The sequence below is a fragment of the Styela clava genome, chromosome 1 (genome assembly GCF_964204865.1).
Source record: "Styela clava chromosome 1, kaStyClav1.hap1.2, whole genome shotgun sequence".
NCBI lineage: Eukaryota > Metazoa > Chordata > Ascidiacea > Stolidobranchia > Styelidae > Styela > Styela clava.
The window spans coordinates 22,114,135-22,138,157 of NC_135250.1; the positions used below are offsets into that span (position 1 = coordinate 22,114,135).

Sequence of the window (24,023 nt, forward strand, 5' to 3'; positions counted from 1 at the left end):
TTCGTGAAATTGGCAATAATGCTGCATTCCTATGACAGATTTATAATTGATGCAACTTAGGATATCGTAAATAGGCTTAGAAATTCTCATGAACCATCCAATTTCAATTTCTTTACTAAAACTAAAAATGTCGATAAACTGAATTTCCTTGAATAATAAACCCTTCAACTCTTCAATTGATAGTTTGAATCCACTCTCAATAAGGTTTTGAATATGTGATTCAATCAGGCTCAGACTAAGCCTATCATATTAATTTCTTTTGCCATTTGCAGTTATAAGCATTTGTCACCAAATTTTGTTTTATTTTTTTTACTTTTTCCCAATGCATAAATTATGTAAGAACAGGTCAATCATATTTAATGCGTTCAATTTTGTATAATTTGCGTGGTCGTTGTGTTTGTACTGTAACTGATTGATATATTACTCTAGCCTAAATTATCGTCGATGTATGTTTTTTCGAGAGGGTTGTATATTATTTTATATATGATCTGAATGGCGCTATTTAATTAAATAGATTGATTTAGAATCCGCTTGCAAATTGCATCTCTTATTTCTAATTTTTGACGGGCATGTTTCGACGAGAACACATCAATTTTTCATACTTGGATGCCATAAATTTTCATTGGGCACAATGTAAAAACTTCAGAAATTTACAGATAATAATACGTACATGAGGTCGAATTAATATAGATGTAGTTAATTATACAGATTGTATATTGTGTTACATTGAAAATAAATTCTGATATCTTGTTTATTTACTTTTTAATCATATTAGATTATACATACTTTTGTAAGTGTTCAACTTTTTTCATTTTGAAGGTCACCACGAACATTTCTCAACCCATCTCAATTATTTTTAGTAATCTTCCAATTATAAACACTATAAGGTTCCTTGGAGAGCTAGTAAGTCCTGGATTAGGACCATTACTCATATAACGAGCAATCGAAAGGTTTTGAATAGACAATCACCTAATTTTAACTCTAATGAGCTAGTAAAACCAGCCTCATAGGCGACATTATGGAGATTTTGGTTATATGTTCCTTTTTCTTCGATACGAGAAATACGGTTATTTCCGTTGGAAATTGAAGCGTCAAATATTGTGTATTATTAATGTAGGCAAATACTGTTACAAAACGAAAAATCGATTTTGTGCAACGTTGGTATTTGTTCTCTATTACATTTTACATTGTAAATATGCTAGTGCGTATATGTATGAATTCTTCGCATTTTTTCAAACATCTTTTTTTGTATAAAGGACATCGTTACATAAATCATGATATTATTTCGTCACAATCATAATTTAAAAAAATTTGTAACGTTTTTTTTTTCAAAATTGTGTCCAAACATTATGAATTACGATTAAACTGAGTTCTTTTACCTTTGATCCATCGATTCCCGATATAATATGTGCTATTTGGTGATTGCACGTCTTCAAAAAAGCATCTCTGTCAATGCTCTGACTACACACAAACAACACTTGGCTATACAGAGTGACTCAAAAAATAAATCCAGGTCATTCGGAACATTTCACAAATCTAAACAGAGCATAACTTTGTGTAAAGCGTGCTGGGTTGCTGAAATTTTTCTGGTGCAGACACAAATAGATGTTTTAGAGTTGAATATTTATTTTTTAGTAAGTAATTTTGATATTTATGGGTTTTGTTTTTTGGGTCACCATGTATAATATATACGTTCATCTCTAATGTAAACGAGTTTTGATGTAGGTTGGGTTTATAGTTGGTTTTGCGCAACCCCCGAACGTGTAAAAATGGTCGGTATTGTAGCATTTATTCAAATTAGTGTAACATTGAACTGAAAATGGAACTAAAAATTACTCAATTCGGATAACAAAGAACGAAGTTTAAACATATATACAGTTTGAGTTAAGCTGCCATAATAATTTACTGAAATTAAATTGACGTTACGGTGAGATGCTATTATTTTGTTGACTTCACACTAAGTAACAGAAATCTGTTTTATTTGCTCATCTTACTCGATACTTTGATTCAATTTTTTCATACAAATAGGGGGAAAAAGATCGGATCGATAAATTTAAATGTCATCCACAGCGCAGACCCGTGTATCAAGCTGAATAGACGGAATGTCTCTTGGGAGTACTAGTGCAAGCGAACAGTTTTTTATGAGATAATGCGTGTGTTTCTGATTTGCTCTCCGCTTGCAATTATGTGGTTCTGAGCGATTTATTTTTTGTGAGATGGAAAGGCAAAAATCGATGTCAAATTGAAGTCGTGATAAGGATTTTTATTCAAATTGGAGTTGAAGATATAATTTTTAAATCAAAATTTATATATTTTACGAGGGAAATTGTAAATTATGCAATGAGAAATATCCTTTTTGGAGTGATATTTTAGCATAGATGACGTTTTTTTGCTCATAAATTTGATTAGAACATACTAAACCGAAACAAGCTTACCGTGTTTCCCCAATAAGAACTAGCCTGAAATTTGAAAATGATTTTAATATAGGTCCTCCCCTTAAAATAAGACCTAGTCAATAACGCGATTTTTTTTCGACCTAGTCGATAGCAAGAAATCTCTCCTACACGATGATTAATAAGCTATATTTTGCAGTTATTTTGAAAAAAAGTTTTATTTATAAGTAAATGGATATCGGTTTTTCTATTTTATATATTTGAAAATCTCGTAATTCTCCACTTTGTAGTTTTGTTTCTGATAAATGAAAATATAAGACATCCCCCGAAAATAAGCCCTAGTGTTATTTTTCGGAAGAAAATTGAAATAAGACCCAGTCTTATTTTCGGAGAACACGTTAGTATCTAGATCTCGTAGAAAGAAATATTCCTGAAATTCCGATATTATATTATACAAACCTTCGAAAATGAAATTATTGAATATTTTGACATTGTAAATCCCCTATGTAGTATTATTACGTCATAGAGTAAATGACAATCGATGTCAATTCGCATGAATTTTGCATTTGAAATTCGTTACAATGACTTACTATGTTAGTTAGCATTTATGTAGTAGGATGTGTATATAGTCTTCTAAGGATAGCAAAGGTATTATAAATTTTTACGTTAGGCATTAAGTCCTAAATGCCATCTAAATTTCAATAATATCAGATTCGATTCAAATCATATCTTACGTTGAAAGGGCTTATTGGCTTAGCAGTTTTGAAATGTCATTCACTATTCAGTATTCAGCAATGGTGCAATGTCACTCGACATGAAGGATAAAGTGGCAGATCAATTTGCGCATCCATATCTGTGACTAATTTTCCCAGCGGAGGTAAGAGCAGAGCACTGCATGTTATTGTATATGGTATTTCAACTTAACCCAACCACTGAAGAGACTCTTCCTCTGTGCCTTGATAGGGAAGACACTTAAATATACGAGAGATACACAAACTACGAACTTCTGCGATCAATAATAATGCATCATACGGCAACAAAATCGACATTGACCAAACTCTTATCCGTACCATCGTCTGACTTAGCAAAAATACTTCTGAAGAATGAAGGTCGAGATTTATGAAAATATAGTTCATTGATTTTTTAAGAATATTCATGTACACGCAGCCGTTGGTAATAAACGATTGTATTTGGATGTTCACTAGATCAAGCGGATGTCAAAATAACATGGTTCAAAAAATGTATGGTAAAAAAACACTTTTATTTTATTGTTCTTTGTTGATAACGCTTACAACTAGAAGATACGTTTCATCTTCAGAGCTCTGGTATGTTTATGAACCGACCTGATGATTGCAAATATATATTCCCAAGAGTAACGTGAAGCTATGTCAACCCCGTTACATCGAATCTTAATAATGCTATTTAAAACATGAAATAGCATTATGGCAAGCAAGGCTTGCCGACTGCTCTTGTAGTCATAACAGTGGCTTGACCGCCAGCGTGTGAAAGTCTGGAGTAAAATGGCTTCTGTAAGAATTTGTTCGTGTTCACATCGCATATAATAGCTGTATAAAAGCAGTTGTTCTTAAATAGGTAAATTTGTACCGTAGGCAATTAGTCGTTTTTAAGGTTCAGATGTTTAGACAGTCATTGGAGTTTTCATCTACATTGAGTTTGAATATTTACAGTTGCTGCTAACCGGGATCATATATTTAACACGTTATTTAATGTTTGTTAGGTTAACTTGCCATTTTGAAGCGTCATTGGTGAGTCGATTTGTACGCAAGTTTAATATTAATATTATACGGGCGCCAAAAGGCCATTTGCTTGCTATAGCCGTAGCAGCGATCGGTAACCTGCAGCTCTTCATTCTCGGAGCTATGGCTCCCGTGAATCGAAATGGCTACAGCAGTTTTATGTCAGAAACAGTGGGGATTCGACGGCATAATGTCGATTACTACTCACTAATTACACATCACAACAGGTATGAGTCGAGAGCGATAAAAAAGGGTCGCATTAAGGCGGTTCGGATCTGTCAAAACAAACTGTTTTTTTTTCATTTCCAAGTTCTTTTCATTTTGCCGTAAACTGAGTTATTGCATCATTCGTAATTTATTTGGCTTCTTCTTAGTAAGAACTAGAATATTGCACCGTGAGTAGTTTTAGAGCCACTGACATTGGAGTAGATGCTGCGGCTCCGCGTACGTTCGAGTTTGACGGAAATTCCAAATGGCTCTTTCAATGCTGAAGGTTGCCGACGCGTGAACTAATGTGCGTGATAAAAATCAACCAAACTACTATAAAAAAGATCGGCCATATTCACATACATTTTTCGTCAATTCAAACTATAAATCCCCTCTTTGACTTCAATGTTTTTCTAGCCAGTAAGTAAGGGTTACTCGTTGAAGCGCAAGTACTTTAACTTTGAATTAGCAAACTTATTACTAAATAACTTCGTTTTTTTTTTAATTATGGATTTTAAACTCATTGAAAAGGTTATCGACAAATTAGATTTTCTAGAATCCCGGTGCCGCAGTACACCATCACTAATTGAATTTGACAACCGATGTGATAGCACCTTGCGGGTTTTTTTTATCACAGGGGAAATAAGGGCACCGCGAAATAAAACGTCAGTAAAAGAATACCTCATCACCTCAGCGTAAAATTCTAGCTTAATCTAGTATGTTTTATATATTTGTGAATACGGATACTTGTTTCGAGTTGGAGCTAGACATTAATGCGGCTATTTATTAATTAAATTAATAAGTCATGGAGAGGAGAGAGGAGTGTATGACACATGAAATGTATATAGATAACAACATGAAATATTGCCTTTAACAATCTCAATTGAGTTCGTATCATAGGTCATAAGGATCAGCCTGAGTTCTCCACTTGACGATACATTTTTTCGAATTGAAAACTGGAACATTACAAAAATTGTATCAGTGTCACATTAAAAATTTAGGAATAAGGTATGGCGATAGGAATAGATAGGTGTTTCATGTGCAGGGTGACCGCAAAAAATTGACTTTGTTCGACGGAAATATCCCTATAATTTTTACTCAAGAGCATAAATCCGCATTTAGGGTCAAAAATCTGAATCTCTTTTTCATCCATCGTGTTATACTTAAAAGATCAATTGAATTTTACTTAAATGATTCAAGATATACGTCATCGCATTAGATTACACGGGTCTCCACAACCGACCTTAATTTCAACCATAGATGCAGAATAAGTCTGTATAGATTCGACTTTAATATGACCACAAGCGTATGGTAATTCGTGGATTATTCTTACCGAGTCGATTCAATTTTCATTAAAATTGCCGCTGATTATTTCCCAGATGGGAAAATCTAAATGCCGTACCTCATCCATAATTCAAATAGTTGACGAACAATTTGACGCACGACGTCCATAGCGATCAACGTCAATTTGAGTTTATGCCCCGCTGGGATGTTTAAAGTGGAAACGTCATCGTGGGGTCACTTTACAACCTCCCTAAATGCATGAATTTGTCTATATGATTAGTCCCGCGTATGTTCGCGCTAGGGTTATATTATTAGTAATAGTATTATATATAAATTATGCTATTACATCTCTTACCCGACTCCGACTAGAGTTGCATTGACTAGTAATAATATTTGTTTTTGATATTGGTAGTAATATTATACTTATTTATTGAAACGTTGGGTACATTGGTGTCGTGATGAATTTAATGACGTCAGCAAGTATGATGTCATAGATAATCATGGTTAAATCACGTATCACGTATTTAGCTCATAATATTACAGCGCTGTATGCGTGCACTCGCTGTTGAAACATTCGACCAGTGCTAACGCGAATTCTACCCGGCTCAATTGTAATAAAACCAGAAATTGTAAAAAAAGATTATTATAACACACCAAATCCAAGTTATCATCGGAGAGTAGGATAGATGTCAAATGAACTCCCACAATTTGAGCAAATTCCCGCAGAAGCGTCCCGATACATTATTTTGGGCAAATGATACCCGTTCGAAATAACCTAACTATGCGATATCGTAACCTAAATATTTATCATTGTTCCTAAATTGGACCATCCCTGGGTGGGCCATAGCATGATAAAAGTAAAACTTGGCTTGGAAAGACCAGCCCGTTCTAAGTGAAGTTTACCTCGCGTTGACTAATGTGATGTCCCATTTCCTGTATAATTTATTCACCTTTGTCGAAAAGCAATCATGTAACTTCACTAAATGAAATCGATCGAAACTAAAAAAAATCGAATTTTATTGTCGCTTAGCTGTGGTGATGCTGGTTTAAAGAAACTGTAATCAATAACCGGTGAAAAAATGCAGTTTAAAAAGGAGTCAGCAACAGTATTTATTATGCATCACGCAATATGCAAAGTCGTATCATTAATTGAATAACTAACTGGTGTGTACGCAGCAACGCAAGAAAAATTTCTTTGTATAAGTAACAGGCGTATTGAGAAATAAAAAGCAGATTTTGGACAGTTTGTGAAACAGATTGTTAATAAATAACATAAAGGGTGTATAATAGACTTACTAAATCGAATATTACCAGCTTTTGAATGTAGCACAATTTTTAAGCTGTCAAAGTTTACCTAGTACCGGTAGAGTTTTGTTCTATAACGTACCGCAGTGTTCTTCAAAGTTAGGTTGCATTGGGTTGTCTAATAAGCATTAGGAGTAGGACCATAGGTTTTCCGATATCGGTTAAACCGGCAAAATCACAATCTGGCAATGTTGATTTATTTTTTTTTTTTTAACCAAATTGGAGAGCGTATTTAATAAACATTCTACACCCTTATTTCTATTCATCGTCTTTTTCAGGGAGAGGTGGGGTAGGATAGATGTAAAGTAGTTACCCAAGTTGAGCCCTTTTTTCAGAAATAAATTGAGATGAACGAATTGAATTCAGTAGTTATATGAGTAGGGTGAGATGATTTTATGATTCGAATAGCCATCTGAAAGGCATCCTTCATGAAAAGTATTTTGGGCTGCTATTTGACATGAAGTTTGATTTTGAAGGCAGTTAGACAAAATGAGTAGGCTACTATCAATCAAGTGCAATGTTCATGTCAAGACTTGCGCCTATTATTATGTTCAAATGTCTCTCCATCCTAAATGAAAAACGGTGATTAATGTAGCTAAAACTGTGCTAAAGGTTTGGTATACAAATTCAAAAAATAAAATTACAAATAGATTTATACTTTGAAGGGTAAACTGGAATAATATGAAAAATTGTTGCCCGCCATATGATCGAGTTGTTCCTCACTCCCGGAAAAAACATGAAAACCCTATCTTAAATACGTAATTTCTGTTATTCAATAGTTTCACAGTTTTCAAATCGATTTTTTATCGTCTTCTGGTCCCATCCCGCCTATAGTCAGCTGCAAACATCTAACTTTTTTATCACCCCTGATAGGGCAATTGAGGCAAGCCCACCCACTCGCGCGACTGTTAATTTGAATCTTGGTCGCGATCAATAGAAATCTATTGACGTTATTTGTACACGATATTTTTCGTCCTTCTGAGGATTATCCAAGATTGTAAAAACATGCGGTATACTGGGGAAGGTTTTAAGTTATTATCTTCTAAATGTCGAGGTTAAACCAGATTTAAAATCTTATTGTGACGTCATATGAATAAAATTATAACATTGCTATAGTGACTGAAATCATATGTATATCGTCAATTTTCGTAACTTGAATCTTTTATAAAATAACAGAAATATGATTAATAATTTAAGAGTTATGAAGTATTTTGTATAATTTTCATACCAAGCAGATAAAAAGTATTGAATAAGTTATAGCCAGTTGCAGAGAGGTCCATCACAGTACATGTATATACTTATTAGACGGGTATTCTCCGTCTTTTGTAGTGGACTACTCAGAGTACAGACGTTATAATAATCAGATTTGACTATTGCTCAAATCTGGGAAAACTCACTTCTGAGTGAGTAACCAACGCTAGAGATTCAGATGAGTTCAATTTCTACATAATACGTTCAGTCTATACGTATTTTCATCGAACGATGTTTCGAAATAATAAATGATTCATATATACTTTTAATATTGAAATGTTCTAAGAATAATGACTTGGTCATTTTTTAAAAGTCATGTGTCATTATTAAAACTCGTGACACAAAATACAGTCATTCGCGATATACTTGAATTTCATAAAAATTTTGCAGATTTTTTAAGTCTTATTATTAAAATCACGTATCGTATCCAACATACAAAATTATTGATTTGATAAATTTATCCGATACATAATTACAATACATTTTTTGTCTGAAGGACACCAAGAATAGCTTTTCAAGTGAAATGAAATTAGTAGTTCATTTTATGTCTGCATAATTAGAGAATCTGCTAAGTTAAAAGCATGTCATGAAATTGTTTCAATTTACTCTCAGATAAATTGGGGGTACATACCCATTAAACCCCGAACTCTTGGCTCCCTAACTGCGATGAGAAAAACTGGCGGCTAATTTTTTCCTAGTCTCATCACAGCTCTTTCGAGATCGTTTTTTGGTGGTTACACAATGACGGTTACATGTTTGATTTATACCTGAATTTATAGCACACGGTAGTCAAAACAACGAAATCACCATTCACGCTTGCAAATCTATCCGAGTGAAAAAATTGTCCGAGCGGTTGCTAAAACTTCAATTGTTTGGTCACCGTATGACTATTGTTATGGAAATAAACAAGGAAGTCAATTTCGGGGTAACATCCATCAGTAAACAGTCCTTTTTAATGTTGAATATGCAGCGTATGTCGTTGTTGTTATTTTGAAAGATTTCTATAGTCGGGATGAATAATTAAATCGCTTACTGGTATTTGATTACCCCGAATACACTTGCACCATTGCACTCTGATATCTCGGATATAACATTCAATCTCGTAGTCAACGGGTCGTTGAACTTGTACTCTTTTCACCATTACGCCGTGATATTTCCAAAAATCCAGGCTCAGCCATGCTAAGAAGGTTAAATTACTTTAAAGCGTTACGAGATATATTTTGCCGGCTTGTGCGCATTGGGTAATCGTTTAAAAATGAATGACGTTATAAGCTTCAGGCTGGTCGCATGAATGCTTTAACTTATTGTTTCTGTAAACGAATTTATCGTTTTTATCTTCGACTTTACCTCAAGCTGACCGCCGCGACATTTTAAACATATGGCTACTTTTATAATTTTAATTTAACTCACCAGGGATTTAATTTGATATAATATTTTTGAACTTTGCTTCGAAGATATTGAAAACGCTAAGCCTTAATAACTTTCGTATTGATTTTCTAGTGCTGGGTTATTCAATTTCGCATTTCCAAGTTGCTTAACTTGGTTAGGTATAGGGACGGATGGAGGTCTCAATCGCTATTCGAGAGGCATCGTCTTCAGAAGATGACTGTGTTCATCTAAGTTTAATTGTTAGGGACGATGTACAAGATGTCGTTACAAATATCGCGACGGTGCCAGCGAATATTTTTTGGGCTAATGACTTATTTCAACCGAAAGTACTTGTAACTTGTATAAGATAAATTCGAAGTAACAGTGAGATTTTAGGTACAAATGGCGGTTCGCGCAAACGGTATTACCACATATAACATAAATCTCAGTGACCCATAAAATATAGTAATTTTGGTGGTGTTAGGCAGGGTAGTTCAATCCGGACGATATTGTTTTTGTTTTATGTTGCTTGAACGAAGCCAACTTCATCAGAAAATAGCTGGTTTAGTAGCTTTCCCCGGCACTTATAAATTAGCATACCGATTTATGCTCTCGTAAGTACAATATGGAAATATTTACAGAGCGACGTAGATACGAAGTTAAAACGCGCTATAACAACATGTTTTTAAAATATAATCTTTTTATTTTTTCAGAGCCTGCGAGTTTGTGTAATTCCGCAGATGACGAAGTTCTGAATTCCAGTCCCGATGCTCCAAAAAAGCGCCAAGCAATACAAAACGTAGGGCATCGTACTGGGAGTATAGGCAGCAGCCTAAGATCGGGGTCCGTCCCCGAAGCTATATTGAGAAAGCAATCATCGGCATTGCAGCGTCAAAGCTCTTACTCACAGAAGGAAATGCGGCAAGCGCAAAAATGGGTGTCAGAAAGGGAGGAGCAAGCCAGACAAATAGACCTAACTAAACCAATCCGGTTACCACCTACTGAAGAGCAAATAGGAACTAGAAACGGGAAAACTAATTCTAATGAACAGGATGAATTAATTTTACCTTGTGTTGATAAAAGAGAAGCATTGGACTGCGCTGCGTTACGGTAAGGCTTTCGTCTTCAATATACAATTATGCTCCCTTAATTAGATAGACCTTTTCCGGGTTCCGGGTTCAATGTGACACTAATTTTAATATTGGGCTCTAAAATTATTGGTAGCTTGTTACAGACAGATAAAAATGTTTTGCTGGCCCACATTTTTCATCTACAACCGTTCCCAGCAACCGGGTTGTGAAGTCGGAGTTCGGCAGGTTTTCTTTGCTGTCGGAGTCGAAATTTTAAATTCATGGGAGACAAACTCAAAATAAAATAGGTCGTTAAGCATTTAATAGTCAATTCAATAATGCTAAATAGTGATCCAAATTTGACTGAGTCTAGAACTGGAGTCGGGGTCAGAATTTCAACCCGGAGTTGGAGTCAAAATGTTTTCAAATTGGAGTTTGAATCCGGGGTCAATTTCTTCCAACTCGAAACCCGGAGCCTAACTCAACAATATTTTTTTCATTTCAAATTCGGGATTTGGATTCAATAGTGAAAATTCTTGCTTCATAAGCTCTACAAGCAACAACAACAATTGTTGATCAATATTTGAATTACTAAGTTCCACTTCCTATGGTTTATACATCGATACCCTGCTTACTTCTGAATATGTTAATTTTACACAGACTAAGAAGAATCACACAAGAAGTGGAAAATGGTCAGATTTCCCCGCAAATAATGAAAGATACGTTACAATATGCTATATCTGTACTTGAAATGAAATTTCTTAACCGGACAAGGTACTTGTAATAATAAGTTGTAATAATATTTTTATCTCATTGTGGTTCTCGAGACTAAATACTTATTATTCAACTACGCTTTTATTCCTGTAAATCGTTTATATAGCGCATATATGTTATTGTAAGATTCGACTATTGTGAGCTATTCAATAACGCTACGGGAATCATTAGTGTGCTTATGCTGGCTCGTCCATACCTAACTCTAGTTGGCATTTGTTTTTGTATAGTTTTGGTGTCTATCATTGTATGTTACACTATCAGTATCACTTTAGAATCTTATATGGATATTATAAAAATATGAAATCTCATTGGCCTTAACCAGAGAAGTTCATTCAAATGCCAATTATGGTGATTAAGAGTGACCCAAAAAACCATAAATTTCTTAATTCTACGAAAAAAAATTTTAACACTTGAATGCTCGAACTTCTGTTTATGTATAATTGTACGCAAAAGTTACAGTAATAGTAGACTTTGAACCAAAATTATTCCATCTAGAATATGTTCCAAATGACTGATATGTATGGAGGTTCTGTTTTGAACTACCGGAATCTTTCTAGTGGCGTGTTTTATATTAAATATTAGCAAATTAGATACATCTTTTCTAGTTATTCTGACGATGACTCTGATGCAGATGCGTCTTTACAAGGTGATAGCGTTGTTCCACCAGAAATCAAAAGGTGGTTGATGCAGACTTTCAGTACTTCAGGAATAGGTAACTATGTATTTTGTATGGTGTTAGGCAGGGTTGTCCAATCCGGACGATATTGTTGTTGTTTTATGTTGCTTGAAGGTGGCCAACTTCATCAAAAAAGTAATAATTCCGATTCTGGACTGGTTCGAATTGTCAAAAACTTTTAATAATCGTGTTAATTTAAAACAGGGGTTCCCATAGCCTTTATTCTCTCGTTTACCAAATGGCAAATTTCAAATGTAAAATTCACCCCTCCAAATTCTAGTGAGCTGTGCTATAAGTCAACTATGAAAAAATGGAACTAAAAGATAGGCGGCCTCTCTGTAGCGGGGAGCACATTGGACATCAATTGCGCGATTGATTACGTTGCAATCTTTTATGTAGGCAACAGCCACATTTGGCCATGTACTTCCTTGCTTGTATAATTTGCATCATTGGAATTTTACGATTTTTTAAAGTTTGGCTGATATTGGTTGGAATTTCTGCTACGTTTTTGATTAAATTAAAATCGATTAGCGAATTGGACGTACATCCCTTTATTTGAACTGGTTTACTAACCAAGAAAACTAATTAGTTTATAACTATGGTGGCGGAGTAAGCTTATTGATTTTTCCAAAAAGAAGATATATCGGTATTTGTGTGATCAAACTTGCGTTGCTTGAGAATAAATAACACAAAATACTAGGGTCGCGAGTTTAAAGGGAAGGCATAATTGCCAGACGATTTTGAAATTGACGAATTCAATTTTCTAAATTTTGGGTAGTTTGTCGGATAGGTTTCACATAATAAAAATACAAAACATGAAATCATATTATGACATCACACAATTTGAATTTTCAAATGCCATATATTCAAATTGGTGAATTTAATTACCGGGCCTTTAGGTATAGGTTATCAGATAGTTTTTACTTGCATTGTAATAAAAGGTATTTTTGACGATTGAGCACGAAGAATTCACGAAAATTTGAATCTAGACAATCGACTCCAAATCCCGACTTCGGGTTGTAAAAAATTCTGACTCCGACTTCAGCTCTGACATTCAGGAAATCAAATTTTGATAAGACAACGATAATTAGGAACGCTTATTAAACCTAATGCGTCTCGATTTTTTGTATAAAAATTTGGTTCTTTCATCAGCATTAAAAGTTTGTAAATCCCACTTCCGGGAATTTGCAATTTCGACCCCGACTCCCAACTCCGGGTAGTTTAAAAATATGACTCCTGCTCCAACTCCACAGCCCTGACACAACTTTTACAGAATTAGACCAGTATTTATCAACCTTCGTTTTTCTTATTTTCCCTTCGCTTGTAACTAAATATTATTTCTTATTTTTTGTTCAAGATGGGAAATCGAAACGTAAAGGAGAACGTCGAACGTTACGCAGCGTTGTTCACGTGATGCAGGCGGGAATGTTTGTGGATCGGATGTTCCGAAAATCTTCAGCTGCCGCGAACATGAATATATCTCCAGATATACAGCGTCATTTAAGGGTATTTTCACTACTTTTCTATTTTAACTTCTTAAAGTTGTTTTAATTTCCCTAAATTACCAAACACACGGTTTTAATCAGCATATGACGTCATAATCCAATTTATGGATTTTTTTTTTACCCAAAAAATTTCACTGTGACGTCACAGTGAGTCTTTGGTTGTGAAATACAAAAGATAATAACATTTAAATCGTGACAAATTTTCAACTTTTTAATGAGAAAATCACAATCTTACTCAAAATACTCGTATTTTAAAAACCTATTTAATTAAAGCACTACGTAGTACTATTCTGTAATGCAAATAGCAATTCAAATGTCGGTTGAAGTTTACCATTATCTTTCGCTTTCTTTTAATCGCTTATCCATACTAATGTGTTATTGCGATCTGAGTGTTTCAATATTACCGGTTAACCACAATGCGTATAAATAGTACAACATTGTTTGAATACATTTATTTGGAACGTTTTCCAAATATTTAATGTTTGCGTGAACCTTATGGCATAAAAGATTATTGATTTGACCTATTACTGTAAAAATTCCGCTGAATTTACTATATTTTACCGGTTATTTCTTTCTTTATATGTTTCACGGCATATATGTTGTCAATGGTTTTTATGTTTTACAAAATGTAATATTTTTACCATTACAATTACGAGTATATGCTAGGTTAAATCACCGTTTTTTGGAGTAACTTGGAAAGCCTTTTTGGTTTGTTTCTTTGTTACATGTGTAATTGCCTCTCGAAATAATACTTGTCAGAGTATATTGAAATGGGCTAATGGTCTCTGACTATATAGATTGGAGTAGTATTTTTAGACTACCCGGAGTTGAAATTTTGGATTTTCTTTGGATTTTTTTTTGGATTTTTTTGCAATCCGGAGACAAGATTTTTCTCAAACCGGAGTCGGACTCAGATTTTTTTAGTAGTATGTTTGATACTTACTAATATAAATTGAGCGTCACTCAAACGTAATCACTAAAATCTTGAACTCTGGTTAATTTTCCTCATATGGAAATAACAACGCCGCGTTATCGTTAATCTAAATAACCTCAAAATACAAGTATACGGCACTTTCTTTTTTATAGTGTGTTGCCTAACAAATATTAATATTCCTTATTGAATGGAAGTAATTAATTTTATCGCTTTGTTTGACGTTTTGCGACGCGTGCATGAGTAGATCATTAGACAAATTTTGCTAACTTGGCAATTTGACTCTTCGCAATTTGCGTCATATTCTGAACAATAAAATTTTCGTGTGTTCGTGCGTCGTGCGTAAGATCTAAATATGATAAAAAGAAATAAAACAATTTGTTAAAATTTGAAACATGCGGTATGGCTCATCGTTAAGAAATATGAGAATGTTAAAGTTTCTTACTTTGAATGGTGATACTGATAAGTCAAAAAAAATTTCAGACACTCAAAAAACGGAGTCAAAATATTTTACTATCCGGAGTCAAAGTCGAAAATTTTCTCAATCCGGAGTCGACAGCCCTTCTTTCGAATTAAATTTTGCCATTTTTCATGCTTTGTTTCTATATTTTCAGGGAATCGGTAGATGGAGATTTGACGTATTTGAACTGGAAGACATAAGCAGCGGTAATGCTTTGAAGTACACGCTATATGAAGTTTTGAGCAAATATGATTTTATCCGTAAATATAAGGTGTGGTATATATTTGATACATTTTTTATTTGTCCATCGTAAAGTTTTCAATCTAAGATATAAACAGGTGTTTTTAATAAACATAGCAGTTGTTAGCGTTTTGCTCTAATGACATTGAAAATTAGAGAATTTATTAAAATATGAAATATCTTAATCGTAACAATCCAAATTGTGGAGTCGGATCCGGAGTTGTATTTTCGGACTTTCCGGAGTCAGAATTACAGCTTTTCAATGATGATAAAATAAGTCAAAACTTACTACTAAAATTCAAAAAGCATGCGTGCATACCAAATTATACAATACTTATACAGCACATGCATCGAGTTGCTTGCTTGAAGCCTAGTTCGGAAGAAGAAGTGAAAGCATCACCGCCACCGCCAGTTGGTTTATGGTTATTTAAATTATCCGATATTAATTCCATTTCAGATTTCACCTAAAGCACTGTTCGCTTTCGCCGAGCGATTACAAATCGGGTACAAAAAGCACAATAACCAATATCACAATCCCACACACGCAGCGGATGTGACGCAATGTATTTCCGTGTTCCTTAACGAATCAGGTTTCATAGTGAGTATCACGTGATTTGATAGTTAGGAAAATATCCGCGATTTTATTTTACCTTTGTATTTATATTTCTACAGAACTGGCTAAGCGATCTGGAAGTATTCGCGATGATTTTTGCCGGAGCGATACATGACCTCGAGCACACAGGAACAACGAATAATTTCCATACACAAACGAGGTGAGGGGAGTCAACGGGTTATCATATCCGGGTTCAGTTTTACGCGATTATTCTATAATGTTGTGTTGGGAAGGTAGGGGTGCAATTACCATTTGTAACGAATAACCTATTGAACCGGTATAATGACTTCTGTACCCAAACGAGGTGAGAGGAGTCATCCGATAATGATATCCGGGTTCATTTTTTCGCGAGTATTTTATAATGTTGTATCTGGAAGCTCAGTGTGATATTGCCGTTTCCAGTGAACTGGTTATCTCAGAAATTAATATGGATGAAACATATCACGAAAAGACTATTTACACATGGCCGATCATAATCCGATAGTCTGTTTATGAATTCATATTTGGCAAACAGTACCAGTAAATTGTTGGTAATTTTTCGATTTTTTATTACAGTGTGATGCATGATCCTCATTTTATTTGGCATTTGATTCCCCAAGGCCCCTATACTTTACGGTAATTATGTTGTCAAGACATGATTGCATTACACAAATTACGATGTCAGCCGTGGCGAATCGTTCGATTTCTAATTCCTGTCGGGCGGTGGTAATAAAAGAACTCGAATTTTCTACAAAATTAAAAAAAATACTCAAGTTACTAAGCGTTCATTATTAAGCTTACATTTGTTACCATTTTTTAATTTTATTGGAGTTCGGAGATGTAATCGGAGTCAAAATTTTTACAAACCGGTTTCAGGAGTCGGAGCTGTGTGAGTAGTAAAAAGTTTCACGAGGCTCCGATTGTCGAATTATAAAAAAAAACGACTCCGGCTCTATTCTCTTCTCCGCGATGAAAAATAGTCTTCGCGAACTCTCAATTCCGACCTTCACAAAATTATTTCCTAGTCTAGAGTTTAATTTTCCCATAATATTTAATTATAATATATATTTTATTATGAATTTTTAATTTCTCCTAAATTCCACTTATTTGAATGTTTTGAATTTTGATCCCGATTTCAGTCAGACTAAAGTTATTTTTTTTACGACGCTTTTTCTTGCATATCGCTCCTATCAGATTTTCTGGTGAATATTCTCTTTTCTTCTTAGATCGAGCCTCGCGCTTTTATACAACGATAAATCCGTACTCGAAAACCACCACGTCAGTGCAGCGTTTCGAATATTGTGGGAAGACCCGGAATGCGATATTCTGGGTGCATTATCGAAAGATGATTACAAGTAAGACTAAAAGTATTACATAAACTAGACTAGGACAATGGTCTCTCCTTAAAGTATTAACTGTCGTATGTTTGTGGGTACTGGTACTGGATATAAGTATACTTTTTTCCCGAAATGTTAGATGAGAAAATAACTATTAGAAACACTGAATTTCCAATTTTAGCTTGATCATTAAATTTTATGTGAATTGCTATTTTTACTTGTTTGCTGAACAAATCTTTCACACCATTATGACGTAATAAAATGAATATATTTTCATAATAATATTAAAATTACAATTAGGTAATTTTTTTTCTTCATTTTTTGTGCATACGATTTTACCCCGTTTCAACTGTGCCAAAAAAGTATCGAATATTCGAAGACGTTCTATTTTACATTTTTTTTTTCGATCAGGCATAAGTTTATTTTATATGTGGTACATGTTGGCTCTATAACTCCACTGGCGGAACGTTTCGATATGTCGAAATGAAAAAAATAGAGTCTTATAAAATTTGCAGGACTTGTTATCTTTCGTTGAACTTCCCCTTCTAACCTAATTCTACTATATTACCTTGGTAGTGATGATTTTCCTGATCTTAGCAATAGCGTGACTTAATTACGTTCATTATTACTTTTCGATCTTAAGATCGGTAAGTAAGTTGATAGGTATTTGTCTGTTTGTTTGTTTGTCTGTCTGTTAGATACACGCGATATCTCACGAAAGCGAATATGAATCCGCTCCAAATTTTGCATATGCATTCATCATATCTTGGATCAGAAGCCTATTGATTTTGGATGCAGTATGTCGTATAATTAGCGAGTTTTTAATTAATTAGTGATGGGACACAAGATGTCTCTATGGAGTAAGAGCGCTGTTTTGAGGGACTTCTAACTTTCGATCGATAAATCTTCGGGCTCTGACCGATATTATCGTTTATTGTATTAATTAATTAGTATTTATATACTATGTATTATTTCAGACAATTTCGAGAACTTGTTATAGAAATGGTGCTTGCAACAGATATGAGTCTTCACTTCGGACAAATAAAAAATATGAAATCGATGTTACTCCACCCAGAAAAGTGAGTTATATTTCTGTTTTTCTTTTAATTTTTTTTGTCTGCCAATCCTTATCACTATTTTCATATTTTAGCATGGAAAGATCAAAAGCGATGGCACTCATGATGCACTGTGCTGATATCAACCATCCTACACGTCCCTGGAATCTGCATCATAGGTATTAGTGGTTTCTGAGTTTCCAGGGCATAGATAGTTATTATCAGTTCAGGCTCCTGGACATATCTTTGATTAAAAACAGATTTCCCACTGTTCTGAGTTAGGGTAGATATATATTATGGAGCAAATGGTTAAGTAAGCATATGAGGTTAAATTCATGGTATGTTCTGGGCCAGGATAGATATAAATACTGTGATAGAAGCTTAGTGTATTCATATGAAATCCAATTCATAAGTAGGACAAGTTCGACATTTAGTACAAAAGCGTATATATACAAATATTCTTTTTGTATTCTGACGTAATACGACGCTAACAATATCTCAAAGAATTGCTCTGCAGACGTACTTAGCTGTCGCAGTTATCCAAAGCTTTTAAGCGCGCATTTTCATCATCTCGTTTCGTTCAATTGGTGGAAGGATTATTGATAAGCAAGCCAGGTGACGCCCGGTTTTCAATAAATCGTTCAAGAATATAGCAAAATGTGTTGGAATAGGCGTATGAATTTATGTTTTACTGCAAATACCGCAAAATTGATTATCCCCAACTCAGTAGTTTATTATCCTTACTCCATGTGAATGTAATAATAATATGCTAACGCACCATTTATCTAGTAACCTAACCACATTTACCATATTTATCCTTTATTGTATTTGTACACAGATGGACATCCCAGCTTCTGGAAGAATTTTTCGAACAAGGTGACAAAGAGCGAGAGTTGCAAATACCCATATCTCCACTTTGTGATCGACACACCACCATGGTAGCGCAATCACAAATAGGTATGTTATTATGAACGTATTATTTTGATTTGCTGACTACAATTTCAACGCCACAATACATACGAATGTTTCCCGTCCGTTAATTTGAACCTCTGCAATTATTTTTTTCATTTCACTGTTGTGGAGTTTTTAACGCGTTTTTCCGAATATTTGCGCGTGGAAACTGTTTCACATCATCGAAATCGCGTTTCCAAGAGATTAGTGTATCCTATTTTTGATTATTGCAATCACACCTAGTCGAAAAATAACTAGACATACAACACTGCAAAAACGAGTCAATGTTTACACAATCATGCTTGAAAATCTGTCTGTGTGAAAAAGATTTCTAAGCAGTGCTTAAATTTTGATTATGACGTCACTATAGACTTCCTTTGGTCTTTGTTACCCAAATGAGATTTCGTCTACCGAACTGAAAATTTTTCTACTCGTACTTCTGTTGATCATTTGTTTTCGTTTCTAGGTTTCATTGATTATGTTATCAAACCTACTTTTGAAGTTTTGAACGACTTATTTTGGAAAGTGAGTGTTTCTGTAACGGAAGAACCGCCAGGAAAAGGAAACTCATCCGGTACCTCGAATGGGTCAGAATCACCAAATTCAAAGCCAGGCTCAACCACTGAAAACAGTTCAGACGATGAACCGGGAGCTTCCAGGCGTCACAGCGTAGGCGTTTCGCCCAAGTAAGTGGAATATTGTTTGAATTAGATACCGACCCTGGGTTGAGAAAAGTTTGACTCTGAACTCGAGTCGTGAAAATTTTCGACTCCAAAAGAATCAGATTTTGATAGGCAAAGACAATTGCGAATGCAAGTCTTCTAGAATGAGCCATTTGAGAACTCTTATTGAACTTGATGGTTTTCTAGTTCCTGAAGATAAATTTGAGTTTTATCGAACGTATGAAATTCCGACTCCCGACGAGTTCAAAATATCGACTCGGTTGAAAAAACTCCGGCCCCACAGCTCTGATTGTAACTTCTTGACAAATAATAGTAAAATGGAGCATAACGCCAAGTTCAATCGACCACCCAAGCTTTGTATGAAAACTGTCTTTTCCGTACAGTTTACTGGAAATTCTAGATGTTTATTTTGTTTCCTTTGGCTTTTCATATATTTTAATTGAATATAGCAAGATATTAACGTTTTTAGAAACTCATCATCGATGGAGAAACCACATTTGAAAGAAAAACTCAAAGAATTTCGAAAAGCGTGCAATCATTACATGATGTCAAACCGACAAAAATGGGTTGAAAAAGACAAAGAAGGTAAGTTTCCTAACTGAGATAACGTTCGCATTGGGGATGGTGGCCTATGTTAACCCAGGGAAGACTCGAAGCCATAAATCAACTTTTGTTTTAATCATAGAGCAAAGTTTGAAACAAGCAGAGGAAGAACAAAATTCTACACCGGTATCACCTTCAACTCCACAGACACAAAGTTCCACGAGTAGTGATAACGGCTCGACAACGACATGACGTTTGAACTTCAGCCTCATGCGCACTGTACTCTAGCTTTTTCTTTCTTGCTCGTTCCATTTCATTTTATTTTTGAATATATATATATTAAAAGGATAACGTATGCGATATTATCCGGATAGAACTATTGTATGACAGTCGGCTGGAATTTCTTTATTTTATAAAAAAAAAATATTTGGAAAACTATTTTTCTTTGAATTTGAGGAACAGACAAAGAAAGATGACAAGACGTCTTAATTATGAGGCGTGGCCATCTAAGGGTTCATAAAGATTCACGTATTTATCCCGGGAGACGGGACGGCCGATAATACGTCTTAATCATATAGCGAACCAAGGTCTCAAGTCCGACCAACAATTATGTCGGGTATGGCATTAGCTAGTCAGTTAGATCAGTGCTTCTTAAACTGGGGGGCGCGAAATGCTCACAGGGGGGGGGGGGGAGAGGTCACAAGATGGAATCGTCGATTTACATGAAACGATTTGTGTTCAAGGTAACTCGCGGTTGCGGCGAATCACGACAAAATAAACTTATTACCTATCTAATATACCACGCCAATCCGCGGACATAACAAAGTGTGATCAACTGCCCGATTATATTTAGTATTAGTATATATATTGCACTCATACAAATTTGTTGTCGTCATTAGAAAGATCTGGTATAATATCTCAGAAAGTATATTTAATTTAGTACAATTAAAATACATGTAAAGTATATGAAAAATACATATTCATCGACACGAAATCCCCGCGGTACGGCTCCTGAGTCAGTTCTCGAGATGACGTCAGTCGTTAAAAAAGCCCGACTTTTTCAACGAATATGTAATGGTTTTTCTGTTGATTAAAATATTCAATCCATGATCGATATATTTATTTAAAATGGTTGCTTTATTCATTCAATTGTGATAAATTAAATTTGCGATTGCGTCGATAAAATAAAAGCACCACTGCTCCAAAATAACACGGTAATCCGCAACCATAAAAATGTCGATTACATATTGTTTTGATTTGTATTCTTGCCAATTCCACCAATATGAGCTGTCCCTGTAACTCTTAATCCGCTTTATCGCAATGCCACCACTCGATTAATTTCAAGATATCCCCGTTACAGATATTCCTAAGTCTGCGATCCCACGGAGTGAAATTTATTTCAAGTCTGTAGTTTTAGAACACTACTGGTGTGACGCACGCACAAGGAATTTATGAGATTTTCAATGTCTAAGAAAGTGTTTTTAATCTGTCGCGCTCCACCCTAAAACAAAACTCATGGCGTTTTCCGTTCTATTTTTAGTATTTTATAATGCCACTTTTACAATGAAGAAATTTTTAGTTACGGATTCACTTCTTCATTCTATATTTAGCATCTCGTCGCTGATGATTATATAATAAAAACTAACTCGTTTTCCTCACAAAAAGTAATTATATATAATAGTTTTCGCGGCACTAGAATATGTCGAGGAAAATTTCGGATTTAGGGAGAATAAACACCGAAATCAAGATTTTTAGGGCTCAAATAATACTCCACGCTGACGTAAACAATGGAGATTTAAACAAAATGTAATCGCAAACGCCTTAGCGATTTTATTTTTCAGCGGTCAAGGGCCGGGGAAACGTCCACATGCATAATAACCAGTGGCGGCGCGTCAATAGGGCCAACCGGGGCAATGCCCCGGTTGTTTTTTCGGTATAATAAAAAATATTCGAAAAATACCTCAATATCGGTTGCACAGACTGTCTACACTAGCCATATTCTACCGACATGGTTCATTTTTCGCTCGCAAAGCCTTCGCCGAACGTCGACGGGGCGACGCCGATTTTGCCCCGGTTGCTCATTGTATATCGTATTCTCTCTTTTATCTTCCACTCGCCGCGTTTGTTTTTTGTTTCTTTTACTAAATCTTTGGGGCCGATCGGGGCTAGCCCCGAAATTATGACGACACAATGCCGACGATTGTTACAACAACGTGTTGACATATTCACGCATTCCTCCTCGTTCGTTGGTTGCTTGAAGAGTTGATAGTTTCCTCGCCTTCGTTTTTGTCGCTTGTTTCGCTATTTGAATCAGTTAGAGACCTTTAGTCCATTTGCTTTCGATATTCCATATTCCTTTTGAGCTCCTCACTTCTTTCCGGCTTCGCATTTCTTAGCCTTAGACCTCATAATGAATAAGGTTGATGCACTACTTCGCACTCCGTTTTCTCGGTTTTCGCAGCTGCCGCTGGAACAAAAATTAGAGGTACAACGTCTTGGGCCTTATCAACCAAAAAATTGTTCACTGGAACACGAATGGTTGTGTTACAGCGAGGACAAAAATGCACTTTTTTGTTTTTATTGCCTACTTTTTGCTACCGCCCGTGACTCACGTTGGTGTAAATTTGGTTTTAGAGACCTTAAACATCTTTCCGAGCGTGCAAGGGATCATCAATCTTCTATGGAGCATCTGGACAATGCAGTAAAATACCGAACATTCGGAAATGTCAATATTGCAGCACAGTTGGATGAAGGACGCGCGGTTTCTATTCGTCGGCACAACCAAAACGTCGAGAAAAACCGCCATGTTCTCGGTCGATTGATAGATGTTTTGAAGTTCATTGGTTGTCACGAGCTGTCCCTCCGTGGGCACGATGAACGGGCTGGCTATTCTAATAGAGGGGTATTTTTGGATATGGTGGAATAGGTGACCGTACATTTGAACCCATGTACATTTGAACCCATATGTATATCCGCGGGTTCAATCTATATGCAGGTGTTAAACCCGTGGGTTAGGGTTAGTATGGGTTCAAATATCCGTAAAACAAAACAAATTTCCATAGGTGCAATAGTATGCAGGTGCAATTCCCATGGGTTCAAATGTACGTGGGTTCAAATGTAATGGAATCGGTGGAATACACCGCATCCCTAGATACAGTATTGAGAGATCATCTTGATGCCGCAACTGTTTCGAAAGGGACATCTAAGGATATCCAAAATGATTTGCTCGACTCAATGTATAAAATTTATTTACAACATTTGGCTCTGGAAATTGAGAATTGCCAGTTCCTTTCGATTCAGTCTGACGAGACAACTGACATCACGTGCGTTTCCCAACTGGCTGTGATTTTTCGGTTTGTGAAAGATGGTAAACCTACCGAGAGATTTCACAGCTTTGTACCAATCGTTGATCGCACGGCTTGCGGGATATCGGCTGTACTGAAAGAAGTGTTACAGCCTTACAACGCGAAGTCAAAATTGATAGCTCGAACTTATGACGGCGCGGCAGTCATGAGTGGGTCGAAACATGATGTTCAAGTTTATATAAAAGAAGATTTTCCTCATGCGCATTTTTTACATTGTTATGCACACCAATTTAACCTCGTTATTAAATATATGTGTCTTGATACCCCTCTCGTCCG

General features: G+C 35.3%; 1 protein-coding gene across 5 annotated transcripts in view; it reads left to right on the top strand.

Annotated features, from left to right (window-relative positions):
* Nucleotides 1-20,742, top strand: part of LOC120345829 (dual specificity calcium/calmodulin-dependent 3',5'-cyclic nucleotide phosphodiesterase 1A-like) — a 29,655-nt gene extending 8,913 nt beyond the window's left edge. For 3 of the 5 annotated variants that reach the window (XM_039415389.2, XM_039415439.2, XM_039415406.2), the window contains exons 2-15: nucleotides 10,279-10,675; nucleotides 11,296-11,409; nucleotides 12,015-12,121; nucleotides 13,443-13,591; nucleotides 15,136-15,252; nucleotides 15,679-15,819; nucleotides 15,894-15,994; nucleotides 17,040-17,168; nucleotides 18,128-18,229; nucleotides 18,301-18,384; nucleotides 19,044-19,162; nucleotides 19,623-19,842; nucleotides 20,309-20,424; nucleotides 20,525-20,742. In XM_039415389.2, coding sequence (XP_039271323.2) covers nucleotides 10,279-10,675; nucleotides 11,296-11,409; nucleotides 12,015-12,121; nucleotides 13,443-13,591; nucleotides 15,136-15,252; nucleotides 15,679-15,819; nucleotides 15,894-15,994; nucleotides 17,040-17,168; nucleotides 18,128-18,229; nucleotides 18,301-18,384; nucleotides 19,044-19,162; nucleotides 19,623-19,842; nucleotides 20,309-20,424; nucleotides 20,525-20,634 — 2,006 coding nt within the window. In that variant the 3' untranslated portion in view covers nucleotides 20,635-20,742. Of the gene's footprint in view, nucleotides 1-1,584; nucleotides 1,635-3,132; nucleotides 3,271-10,278; nucleotides 10,676-11,295; nucleotides 11,410-12,014; nucleotides 12,122-13,442; nucleotides 13,592-15,135; nucleotides 15,253-15,678; nucleotides 15,820-15,893; nucleotides 15,995-17,039; nucleotides 17,169-18,127; nucleotides 18,230-18,300; nucleotides 18,385-19,043; nucleotides 19,163-19,622; nucleotides 19,843-20,308; nucleotides 20,425-20,524 lie in introns of those variants that run through there. The other 2 variants (XM_039415431.2, XM_039415423.2) reach the window with 2 other exon arrangements.
* Nucleotides 20,743-24,023: the final 3,281 nt, after the last annotated feature.